The following is a 13,338-nucleotide window of genomic DNA, read 5'->3' as shown; positions in this document are numbered from 1 at the left end:
ACTTTTTTTTCTTGGTGTTCTGGTTTTCTGTGTGCAGGGAAGTATTTACCAAATGGATTTACATTCAAGTCTTCTGGGCTGTCTTTTGAAGTTTTGATGTGGTACAGATGCAACCTCACTTCTCCTGGGACGGTTAGACATAAGTGTAATGCCAGGCCACTGTGCAAGGTTGGTTCTACAACTGTTCTTTGTGATCACGTGGAAAGCCTTGAACGTGCTGCTGTCTTTTGTTTTGCAGGTCGAACACGAGGAGGACCTCTTAGCCGTGGCTCTCTTCCCGTCTCTGGCAGAACTGACCTTCCATGGGAATCCTTTCACCACTTCACGCAGCGGTAGAATCTGGCAATAATAATAAATAAATAATCTTTATTCTTATACCCCGCCTCCATCTCCCCAAAGAGACTCGGGGCAGCTTACATGGGGCAAAAGCCCAAACAAATACAGTAAACAACATAAAACACATCAAACAGCAAAAGCCGTGCGCAAAAGGAATAAACATTAACATAGAAATATCAAAAACATTGGTAAAAGCATATTAAAATACAGCGATAAAATTATAAAAACCAACTGGGCGAAAGTGTGCTAAATATGTTTTGTAAACATGAGGTAGTTAATAACCTCAGAGATGGCTTTACCTGGGCAGGAACAGGAATATCAGATTTATTGCTTGGGTTCCTGGAATCTGAGGAGTTTGAAGCATCTTTTTGCAATCCTGATTATCACTGAATGCTACCCTATGTGGGAACTTCATAAAAAATTGATAATTTCAATGTTGGGAAAAGTCACCAGCACTGGCAGAACTAGTGTTTTTTTAAATAATTTTGTAGTCAAGAAAAAAACCCAAAACAAGTAAGCTAATTTGGGGGATATATAACACCAAAAACGGCACAACTATATTCTGTCTACTACTACAAGACTTTACTATGCCTATTAAAAATAATGGAACAGAAACACAAAACAAAACATATAAATACATATAAATGCGCAAAAACACCCCCAAATAAATAAATAGAAATCTGCAAACTTCCCAGGCAAAACAGGTCTCATAGGACTGTGGTATGCTCCTCTTGAGAGACTATACCATATGTATGAATGCTTCCTTTTGAAAACAAACAAAAGAACCCATACAGAAAATGGGTCTGGAAGAAAGCCAAGCTAGTATAGGTTGAGTATCCCTTCTCTAGAACACCAACATCTGAGTTCTTGGAGAGAAGAACTGTTCGGTCTATCAGAACGATCCAAGTTAAGACATGTCTTACCTTACTTCACCAGATAAAAAGAGCTTTGTTTGAAAGTAGAAGAGGCCCAGGTGGATTCCTCTTAGTAAACTGAATGTTGAGTACAATGTACGAAAGGTAATGAACGCTACAGAAGTTCCACCGCCATTGTGAATATAACTCGAAGTGATCAGAAATATAGGAATCCTCGTGGTTCATCCCAACAATGGAATTGAGTGTGTAGGGCAGGGATGATAACAATGCAAGGGCAGGGGCAACCAAGAGCTACGAGCAAGATATAAATAGATGATGATGATGATGATGATGATGATGGTGACAGCCAGTGCACCAAATTATATCAGGTTTTTCTTAGAGTCTCTATCAAAGTGGTTAACAGAAGGGACATTGCATCACTTCTGGCTGCCATTTGAGAAGGACTCTATCATGGCCAGCAGTTTGTCAGGTGGCAGGTCTCCAAACGAGGAAGACTCTTCTCAATATTGCATCAAGCTTGGAAGAAGTTCATCTGACCTCCTCTCCGAGGCTTCTGAGATTATCTGTACAGGCTTGCTGAAATAAGCAGCAGCTGAGATCTCTTGATAAAAAGGTGTCTCGAAGATAGCTCTTTGGTAGCAGATAATGTTGTACTTTGGTACTTTTATTTATTATTTATTTATTTACAGTATTTATATTCCGCCCTTCTCACCCCGAAGGGGACTCAGGGCAGATCACATTACACATATAGACAAACATTCAATGCCTTAACATAGAACAAAGACAAGACAAACACGGGGCTCCAGGCTGGCCTCGAACTCATGACCTCTTGGTAAGAGTGATTTGTTGCAGCTGGTTGCTCAACAGCCTGTGCCACAGCCCGGACCAACCTGAACTTTGGCTCTGCTGCCTCTGGGTTAGAAGTCTGGTCCCTGTTGTTCCTCTAATCCTGTTCTGGACCCTGTTGTGTCCTGAATCTTTGACTCTGGACTAATTTTCAGGCTTTGATTTATGGACTTGGACTTCAGTTTGTATTCCTGACTATCTGGCTTGACTTGGAATTCTGCCTTCGGTTTGTACTTTTGAATTATTAAATGTTATTCTGAGAACTCTGATAAGTTAACTCCTGACATCTGACGCTTGGAATGTAACTTTGGCTGTTGTTTATTCTTGGCTCTGTAGTATTGACTTGTCTATATTAATTGGACTCTTGACTATAGCTTGTGTTCACCATTACTCCGGCTGTGTGCTGCAATTCTGTTTTGTTGGCTTTAGTTTTCCTTGCAAGTAAATATGGTATTGGCTGATTTTGTGTTTATTTGAAAAAGCCTCAGCCCTTGATACCGGGTGAGTCCTGGCACACAGCAGACTCAAAACCAAATGAAGGTATCTATCGTAAAGTGTTAAATGGCTTTTGGGTGAAAATCATTGAATATTGTGCTGAATTTCTTTTTTTATTATTATTTTGGGGCGGAGGTAGGGATTTTTTTGCAGCTGCAAGTAGGATCAAGGGGGCACATGCAGTCGATGGGCTGCACTTTCCTACCCCTAAGGTATGTAAATATACTTGATTCAGTGGTTCTGATGACTTTATTTATTTATTTACATCATTTTTACCCCACTTTTCTCCCCGGGGGGACTCAAGGCAGCTTACGATAAATAGGCAAAAATTCAATGCCTAAAAACAGTGTACAAAACAACAATTCATATAAAAGCAGATACCATTACAAAATAAAATCACATTATATAAAAATTTTAACATATCCAAGATTAAAATCCATTAAGGTTCTATCCACAGGAGCAGAGGAACTTTGGTAGCATCATATATGTTATATGTATTATTTATCCCAACTGTCAATTTCAGAGTTTTCTCAGGCAGGGAATATACCTCTGCATAAATCAACATCTAAAAATATTTTATTTTAAAACATATATTTTTAAAATGAGCAGGTTTCTAGACCTTATAGTAATTACTAGGACTGGTTTCAAAGTATGTTCTGAAACTGTGTGGTATGCTCGTGTTTACATGTGCAGAAATGTGGCCAAGTTAAGCCAAGAAGTGCGAAACTGGTGGCTGAAATCATGTTCATCCCTCTTTCCCTTTTCCAGGTGAACCTCCTTTACTCACCAGTTTCCTTCAGAACAAACTGGGCATCAAACTGGTCCGGAAGAAAATTTCCAAGCTGGAGAAGCCACGAATCTTTATACCCATCAAAGCTAACCGGAAGGTAGTTCTGACCATTTCTAAAGAAATCACTGGACAGGAAATGTCCCCACCGCTTGAAAGGGTGGAAGAGGAGGACTATGTTTTCCCAGTTGATTTTTTCATTGTGATGGGGATTATGGGAGTGAATTGTAGTCCAAAGTTTCTTAATCTCCAGAAATGAGTAATGGTTGACCTAAAAAGAAAAAGGACCGGATCACACAGAGAAGGGGTTGAAAAAGAGAAATCCCATTGCTTTATGTGCCATCCAGACTTCACTTTTGTGCTTACGAAAGACCCCTTCACTTTTCTATCAGCTCCACAGATTTTGGTGCAATTTCACAGCAAATATTGCCTGAACAATCATGCCCAAAGCCCTTCAAATGTGTCATGAAAACACCATCATGCGACCTTAGAATCCATCCACCCCACTTTCCCCTTTTTCTTCCTCTGCGTCCCTGCTAAAACGGTAACAGAAAGTTACATGATTTCTCATGCAGGAAAAAAGACATTGTGTAGGGGTATGTGACGGAGGATGCCTATAGATGTGGCCGAAACTTCAGGAGAGTATGCTTCTGGAACATGGCTATACAGACCGGAAAACTCACAGCAACCCAAAGAGGGTAATGGCTCACTAAAGACATCTTGGGAAGAAATGAAAAGTGACCTTTTCATGCAGCCGAGAAGCAAAACACTTTGAATTACATAGGTGCAAACAAGACAGCAGGCATGTACTACAGGATTCCCTCTGTCCCTCATTGTTCTATAAAGCTGGGCTGTGGCACCGCTGGTTAGTAGCCAGCTGCAATAAATCACTCTGACCAAGAGGTCATGAGTTTGAAGCCAGCCCAAATTGGATTGAGCTACCGACCATTAAAATAGCCCAGCTCATTGTTGACCTAAGCAACCCGAAAGATAGTTGCATCTATCAAGCAGGAAATTTAGGTACCGCTTATGTGAGGAGGCTAATTTAACTAATTTACACCATTACCATAAAGATCGTTCAACAGCTTGCGGAAAGGAATGAGGAAGTACTCCATCAAGGACTCAGTGTCACAGTGGATGATGAAGCAGCAGCTCCCCCTGTGGACGGAATCAAGCATACCCTCATGAAGCCTGGAAGCTGGAAAATGCTAAATTGCCTCTGTGTCTTCGTCTCTGTCTTTTTGTCGTATGGCATTGAATGTTTGCCATGTATATGTACATTGTGATCTGTCTTGAGTCCCCTTTGGGGTGAGAAGCATGGAATATAAAAACTGTAATTAAATAAATAAGTAAGTGTTGATGCTTCTTCACTTTCAATAAGACGTGAGTTGCCAGAAAACAAAGCAAAGAAAATCGGGGTTGTTGCACATTTTCTGGGCTGTATGGCCATGTTCCAGAAGCATTCTCTCCTGACGTTTCATCCACATCTATGGCAGGCATCCTCAGAGGTTGTGACATATATTGGCCATTTATGGTTAGGATTTTACAAGATCTCAGTGCTGAGGTCTGCACCTGATGCTGTCCAGTGGATCCAGTCTTTCTCTCATGCTGCTTCTTCATCTCTGTTGCAGGTGAAATCGCAGCTGCCCAAAGTTAAAAAACGCCCGCTGATGATAGATGCACCGCTTGAAACCACCTTCTGGCAGCTGTGGACTGGGGCGGACTTGGATCCCCAGAGATCTCAACCTGGGATGCCCCCGCCTCTTCCATCCATCAAGTCCATAGGGAGTGAGCCCAATCGCCCGATCCTCTTAATGCTCAACCCGGAAGATAGATCCGCGCCTTATTCTCTGAGCAGTTCGTTCTCCGCAGACGATTTCTCTGGTTTCCATTCCTTGACGGAGCAGCTGCAGTTCGGGACTGCCCTGGACGAAGTCTCTTCGCTGGACAACTTGCTATTTTCAAATGTCAGCACGGCCCGGCCCCAGTCTCCTCTCCCGCACAGTTCTGTAGAGGAACAGCATCAAAGGGAGCTTGAAGCGCGGATTCATAGGTTCTTGAAAGAACAGAATTTGAGAGATTTTCCTGGCCCTCCTACTCCGATCCGTAGAACTCCACCTGCTTTGGCACGACCAGATCAATCTCCTGAGATTGTCCCACCAGTGACTTCCGAGGCAGAACATCTACCACCGGTTCCACTGCTGCAGATTTCTTTGCCAGAAGAGTCACTTTCAGAGCTTGTTCCACCAATGGAAACTTCAACAGTGGAGGAAGAAGTGCCCAAGTCTTCTTCAGTCTCAGGGAAAGAGAACCTGTCCGAGGACATCCCACCAGAAGACAATCAACTGGAATCCATCCCACCTGCCAGCTCAAGTCCTCTAGGACTGGATCAGTTAGAATCTTTTTCACCAAGTGGATCACTTGCAGGAGATCTACCTGAGGCTCCCTCACCAGATGCTTCTCATCTAGGTGATCACCTGGCAGAAGTATCTCCTTCACAGAGTTCAGCCTTGTCAGGCCAAGATCTCTTGGACTTTCCTGAGCCTGTTCCCCCAAGTGACTCTCTGATAGGGGAAGAGGACATCATGGGGTCTCTCCCATCCTCAGTTGAACATGATCTTCCAGAGGAACAAACCAAACCAAAACAAGAGTCTGGAGCAGAGATGAGCTTGGCATCTGGATCAGAGGGAGAGGACCTTCAGCCACGCGAAATGCCACGCTTGCAAAAGATTTCACCCAAATCCCTTTCGCCTTCCCGGTCGTCTTCCAGAGAGCTTTATGAGTTATTTGCCCAAGCCCACTTGGCCGCCATTCCTTCGGGGAACGATGATGAATTTTCCAGCGAAATGTGTAGTCCTGGTGAGGAATCTCCAGCGGAAGGGAAATCGGGATCTTTCTTCATGACGCAGGTATGTGAATGTTGGGAGAGACATCGCAGAACTCTGTTCTCGAGCCTCACTCAGAAAAATACTGAAACACAAATACTAGGGCAACGATTCCCAAAGTGGGCGCTACCGCCCCCTGGTGGGCACTGCAGTGATCCAGGGGGGCGGTGATGGCACCTATTAGGACACGGAGGCGGGGCCAGGGGAGGGGAGGGGCCTCTTCCCAAGTGCCGGAGACAGGGCTGAGCACCTGAGGCGGCTCTTAGGACACACAGGGGGCGGAGCTAGAGGAGTGGGCGTGGCTTCTTCCCAAGAGCCCAAGACAGGGCTGAGAATCTATACCTCTCATGAGGCGCTTGTTAGGACAGAGAGGGTGGAGCTAAGGAAAGGGGCGGGGCCTCCTTTCAAGAGCCTGAGACAGGGCTGAGCCTCTACACCTCTCCTGAGAGGCCTTTTAGGACTAAAGGGCGGGTCTAAGGGTGGGGGTGGGGCCTCTTCCCAAGAGCGTGAGACAGGGCTGAGCCTCTATAACTCTCCTGAGAGGCCTTATAGGACTAAAGGGCGGGTCTAGGGGTGGGGGCGGGGCCTCCTTCCGAGAGCCCGAGACAGGGCTGAGCCTCTATACCTCTCCTGAGAGGCCTTTTAGGACTAAAGGGCGGGTCTAAGGGTGGGGGCGGGGCCTCTTTCCGAGAGCCCGAGACAGGGCTGAGCCTCTATACCTCTCCTGAGAGGCCTTTTAGGACTAAAGGGCGAGTCTAGGGGTGGGGGCGGGGCCTCTTTCCGAGAGCCCGAGACAGGGCTGAGCCTCTATACCTCTCCTGAGAGGCCTTTTAGGACTAAAGGGCGGGTCTAGGAGTGGGGGCGGGGCCTCTTTCCGAGAGCCCGAGACAGGGCTGAGCCTCTATACCTCTCCTGAGAGGCCTTTTAAGATTAAAGGGCGGGGCTAGGGGCGGGACCTCTTCCCAAGAGCGTGAGACAGGGCTGAGCCTCTGTATACCTCCCCTCAGGCGCTTGTTAGAACACGGGGGCGGGGTATAGAGGTTCAGCCCTGTCAGGGACTTGGGAAGAGGCCCCACCCCTCCTTTAGTCCCGCCCCCTGTGTCCTGGCAGGCGCCGCAGGACAGGGATAGATGCTCAGCCCTGACTCAGAGCTCGTAACTCCGCCCATCCCAGTCCTGGCCACCCATTTGTGGCCCCGCCCACCTCCCCTTGCAGCCCTGCATCTTGGACTAGGGGAGCCCCACCCTCTTGAGCAGGAGCCACACCCACCCCTCTAAGCCACGCCCCCTTTCCGGGGGGGGGCATGGTAATATTTTTTCTGGAAAGGGTGCGGTAGGCCAAATAAGTTTGGGAACCACTGTACTAGGGTGTCGGTTTTGATGCAGGGAGTCAGGATGGCATATCCCAGAGTTGCAACTGTTCAGCTAACAGAATGCACACTGGTTTTACACTCACACAGAAAATAAGCACGTCAGAATGGGCTTAAAGCAAAAAACACAAATCCTGGATTCAAATACTCCATTTCTGGGACCTTTTGCAGATGGATTGCATTGCTGACGAAAGGGGGAAAAGGTCATGTGATAGGAACTGTTGGGAATCATGTGCAAAGGGGCTCAAATGGCACACCACTGGAGTTAGCCATCCCCGCACTGGCACTGCATTAGGAAGAAAGAAATCCTTTCTGATGCTTAGTCCGAATCTCCTTTCCTATCACTTGATTTCATGGCCAAGAATGGTGTGCTGTGTTGGGACTTGTAGAGAGATTTTTTTGGGAGGTAGAAACATATCTTGTCTCTGGTTTGGTTCTGCAGCTGGATGAGGTCCCCACTATTGAAAAGAAGTCACCGAAGGAAAGGAAGAAGAGAAAATCGTTGAAAGTGCCTGAGAAATACAGGGGTTATGAGGAGCTGCTCGGAGGGGACCCCGGGCCAGATTTCGTGGAACCATTGGGTAAGTTGCTCTGTTCTTTTACAGTGCTCGTTCTTAGCCACAAATGAATGACTATTGTAGTGATGTCTCCATGGAACTACTTTTGATGAGCATGCTGAGAAGAGACTGTATAAACTCTATAAACAGGAAGCACATGAACAAGATGCAGGTCTTTTTTTTTTTCTTTAGCATCTTGCTTAAGGTTGAATAACTGTTCAGTTTCTCATTGTTTCTTATTTTCTGTCACAATTGCATATGAATTTGTGAATGTTTCCAGCAACTCCTTAAAAAATGCATGCGTTTTAAATAAAATCAGAGAAAAACCTTTTGCATAATAGGAAAGGGGGTATTCAAATATTCAAAAATTGGGGGAATTGAGTACATAATAGAATATGTAACTCCAGGGAAATGCTGGCAAATATTTAGATCACTGCATAAAGAAATGTCTATTATTATTATTATTATTATTATTATCAACACAACGACGTTGTATGGCACAGCAAACAAGATAGATATGCTGGATTTCGTTACGCAAAACCACAAGTCGAACACTTCCCAAGTGTCTAGGACTGTGTGATGTATTTTCTGATGATGTGTGCAGATCCCAGTAGGGTGGCCTTTTGCAGTTGGCAGATGGTGATTTTGTCAATGTCTATTGTTTCCAAATGCCGGCTGAGATCTTTTGGCACAGCACCCAGTGTGCCCATCACCACCGGGACCACCTGTACTGGTTTCTGCCAGAGTCTTTGAAGTTCAATCTTGAGGTCCTGATAGCGGCTGAGTTTTTCCTGTTGTTTTTCATCAATGCGACTGTCACCTGGGATGGCAACATCAATGATCCAAACCTTTTTCTTTTCCACAACTGTGATGTCTGGTGTGTTGTGTTCCAGAACTTTGTCAGTCTGGATTCAGAAGTCCCACAGTATCTTTGCGTGCTCATTTTCCAATACTTTTGCAGGTTATTATTATTATTATTATTATTCTATTTATTTATATCATGCTTTTTCTCTCCACAAAGGAGACTCAAAACGGCTTACATTAAAAGTATTTCTTTTCTTTTTTTTTAATAATCTTTATTAAGATTTATCATTACAAAGTTAAAATAAAAGAATAGTCAGGAAAATAGATAAGGGAGAAAAGTGAGGTAATAGAATATTAAATACATGTCTAGTATATTATGTATATATTTAGTATTACAAAATGATTAGTTAGTTCTAAATAATAGATTATTTAATCAACTGATGTAACTGTCAAAATTTAATGTTATATTAGATTACATTGTAACGGGAAATGAAAAATAGATGTAAGAATAGTGATAGCAATGATAAATATAGATAAAAAAGATAAGAATATTTTAGTTTTGACTTCCTCGTATCTTCCCAAGGTCTAGTCCTTTTCTTTCCCTTTATTCTCCCTCCTTTTTTCCTTCTTCCATCCTTTCTTTATGTCTTCTCTTAGTATTTCAATACTATTTTAAAATATGCAAATATTAAAAACAGAATTAAATATCATTAGTATTACAAACAATTCAGTTACAAACCATTAAAGCATTTTCAAAACTCTGAGAAGCTATGTACAGAAAAACATAAGAATTTTCAAAATGTTGAAATGTTCACAAAATGGTATGCAGTTTGTAAAGTACATTGTAAAATTAGAGAAAATGTAGATACAGTAGAGTCTCACTTATCCAACGTAAACGGGCCGACAGAACGTTGGATAAGCGAATATGTTGGATAATAAGAAGAGATTAAGGAAAAGCCTATTAAACATCAAATTAGGTTATGATTTTACAAATTAAGCACCAGAACATCATATTATACAACAAATTTTACAGAAACAGTAGTTCAATATGCAGTAATGCTATGTAGTAATTACTGTATTTACGAATTTAGCACCAAAATATCACGATATATTGAAAACATTGACTACAAAAATGCGTTGGATAATCCAGAACGTTGGATAAGCGAGTGTTGGATAAGTGAGACTCTACTGTATTGCTATATGTATGTGATTCATCCATAATTTTAATAAGTTAAAGTCAATTAATTCCTTTCACTCCTTTTATCTCAATCCTCCTGTTCTGTTGTTTTTTGAAACAGGAATACAGCACAATGTCCAAGCACTGGAGAAGGCTCTCCGCTACCCTCTGGTCTACCGCGATGGCAAGGCCAGGCTGGACAGCTTCCAGAAGCCCTACGTCCCAACAGAGAAGACGGTCAGTTGGTTCTAGAGAGAACTTTGCCTCTAAAGCCATTCACCTACTCCTCTAGCATGATCATGTTCAACACCACCTCCTGTCTATGCAGCATACAATTTCTATGGCCTGATTACACCACTTTACACCGAGATATGGAGGTTGCTGTTTGCCGTCAATCTGAGCTTAGCTTATGGCAACCCTCCCAAGTGAGAGGCTGTTGCACTTCAGCACTGATTCACTTTGCTCTTAACACACACTCCACCACAGCAGACTTGGTTTCTTCAGTTTATTGATAAAAGATAGCAAAATCTTAATAAAAAGCAGTAAAAAAAGCAGTAATCCAATTGCAAAGGCAATCTGCAGAATATAGTTCAAAGTCTCTGTAGAAAATAGTTCAATGTCTCTAATATAGCAAATCAGTCCTGAAAAACAAGGTAGCGTGAACTCCAAAATACAATCCAAACACAGAATCTAGGCAGGAACAAAACTAAGAATCTTTTTCCATGTGCAGAGACAAGGCAGAAATTAAGCTTCCAAAATCAACGTTGCTTCGTCTGAAATCTTTCCCTGTTTCTCCCTATTTAACCATGCTTACAAGCTAAGAAAGCATTCTTCTGACCTCGGGTTCCCACGCGTTTACTAGCTATTCTCACAGAATGCCTGGGACGAACCCTTAACCTTAACATTGTGTCTCTATCTAATGAAGACTCCTCTGACTCGCTGCCCGAGCCACTTGGACTTTGTTGATGTTCTAAATCTTGTGAAAGGTCACCTTTATCACTAACTTCAAACTAACTAACTAACTAACAATTCAGAGCCTTCAACATTTCCTTGGTCAACCTGCATAAACCCAAATCCCCTTCATCATCAGACTGAACCACAACAGGGGTCTCCAAGAGCCCTGAGTATCCCCCACTCTACTCAGGTGCATCTTAGTAGGTAGCCAAGTGTCTATTTAATTGAAGCGAAATGGGGGAAGGCATTCTAAAGTTTCTGTTCTAATCTGTGTTACTTCTAGAAATTGCGATCCGTGCCCCAAAAGCCCCAAAAGCCCAGGGCAGAGCAGCTGGAAGAAATCCTCTTGGAGATGAGGAAGCCCAAAAACATTGTGCATGTGCCCTTAGGTATGTATGTACTCAAAGATGGATCCTAAGTACGTGCAGAGAACAAAGTGGGACTGTGGTTTGTGGGGCCAGAGAGACGAGATTGTAGTAAAACTATGAGAGGGACTGAAGATGATGGGGTGCAGCTGGTCTCGCTGATTAGATGACACCTAATGGTTCCAGTGGTTCAAACCTGTGGCCTTCCAGATGTTTTGGACTTCAGTTTCCAGAATTCCTGGCCATTGGACATGCTGGATTGGGCTTCTGGGAGTCACAAACATCTGGAGGGCCACAAGTTTGATACCTTTTGTCACCGAGTCAGCCACCCACATTAATCGAGCTCGGGAAAGTTTGGAAAATTATAGTTTAGAACAGGTATGGGCAAACTTGGGCCCTCCAGGTGTTTTGGACTTCACCTCCCACAATTCCTAACAGCCTACCGGCTGTTTGGAATGGTGGGAGTTGAAGTCCAAAACACCTGGGAGGAGGGCCCAAGTTTGCCCATGCTTGCTTTATCATCAACTTTTATTCATAGAATTGAATTTTGGTCAATCCTATCACACAGTTGTGCTCTTCTGAGTTCTGAATTTCACCTGGCACGTATTAGAGCTTTTGAGACATCTATTTTGTTCTTCCTAGTGTGTATTCTGGAGCACAGGAAAGAAAACTGGCTCGAATATAGGAAGGCCTTGGAGCTGCTGAAGGAATTCCGCGAAGATTACCAAGCCGCGGTGGCCACCTGCAACAAAAAGAAGGCCAAGCCGGTCAGTAAGAAGAGTGTCGTTGCAGCCGAGACGGACCAAGGCCAGGCCCTCAGAAGTCTTCTTGAGGTCAAAGGGAGCAGCAGGCCACAGGCACCAGAACCCCCACCGAAAGATGAGGAACTCACACCGAAAGATGAGGAACTCACACCGAAAGATGAGGAACCCACACCGAAAGCAGAGGATCCCACACCGAAAGCAGAGGATCCCACACCGAAAGAGGAGGAACCCACACCGAAAGAGGAGGAACCCACACCGATAGATGAGGATCCCACACTGAAAGAGGAGGATCCCACACCGAAAGAGGAGGATCCCACACCGAAAGAGGAGGATCCCACACCGAAAGAGGAGGAACCCACACCGAAAGAGGAGGAACCCACACCGAAAGAGGAGGAACCCACACCGAAAGATGAGGAACCCACACCAAAAGATGGGGAACCCACACCGAAAGATGAGGAACCCACACCAAAAGATGAGGAACCCACTGTAGACACCGAAGAGCCACCTGTTCTAGAAAACTAAGAACTCTTATAGGGTGAAAAGATGCTGGATCTTCCAGAACCTCCTGTGATATACAGGATACATGCCTGTCTGGTTCTTACATGGTTCTTCAGAAGCCAAAGGCTGAGCATAGTTTCACCCCACTAGCAGTTTCAAATGCATTTTCCACCTTAAATCCATGAAGCAACCCCAAGGTGAAATAAACAGCCACACGAGTGCTGGACTTCTGGTTTTATGTAATGGCCGTCATATGGCATCCGCTTTGACCTCACGGAAGAACCTTGGTAGGATCTGATGGCAGAAACTCAACTGCGAAGCATTAATCATTGATCTGGGAAGTAGAAGATGCCACCAGCTGAGAAGCTATGACTGGCATTTGGGACTTATTCCTCACAAACCACATTTTCAGGGCCATAGCATAGAATGGCTGTGCCTTTTTATGGGTTGGGCTTGCGAGATATTTCCCTTCAAGGAGACCAAGGTGCAACTTGGCTCTTGTACTCTGTTTGGAACAGGGGAGACATTTATAGGCCTCTTTTATCTTTCAAAATATGGCTCTAAGTATTTAATTAAATTTTGCATTTTTGAAATCACTGTGCAGCGAATATTCTGATGTATAAGGC

The 13,338-nt window shown here is 44.0% G+C and overlaps 1 protein-coding gene across 4 annotated transcripts in view; it reads left to right on the top strand.

The window, feature by feature from the left end:
* Positions 1-13,309, top strand: part of xrra1 (X-ray radiation resistance associated 1) — a 36,353-nt gene extending 23,044 nt beyond the window's left edge. For all 4 annotated transcript variants that reach the window (XM_062974431.1, XM_062974430.1, XM_008120686.3 and 1 more), the window contains 7 exons: positions 239-332; positions 3,321-3,439; positions 4,971-6,248; positions 8,036-8,174; positions 10,253-10,368; positions 11,369-11,474; positions 12,093-13,309. In XM_062974431.1, the coding sequence (XP_062830501.1) occupies positions 239-332; positions 3,321-3,439; positions 4,971-6,248; positions 8,036-8,174; positions 10,253-10,368; positions 11,369-11,474; positions 12,093-12,736 (2,496 nt within the window). In that variant the 3' untranslated portion in view covers positions 12,737-13,309. The remainder of the gene's footprint in view (positions 1-238; positions 333-3,320; positions 3,440-4,970; positions 6,249-8,035; positions 8,175-10,252; positions 10,369-11,368; positions 11,475-12,092) is intronic.
* Positions 13,310-13,338: the final 29 nt, after the last annotated feature.

This window comes from Anolis carolinensis, chromosome 3, assembly GCF_035594765.1.
Source record: "Anolis carolinensis isolate JA03-04 chromosome 3, rAnoCar3.1.pri, whole genome shotgun sequence".
Classification (NCBI taxonomy): Eukaryota; Metazoa; Chordata; class Lepidosauria; order Squamata; family Dactyloidae; genus Anolis; species Anolis carolinensis.
Note: the sequence above shows the minus strand (reverse complement) of the source record. Positions and strands in the feature narration are given on the sequence as shown.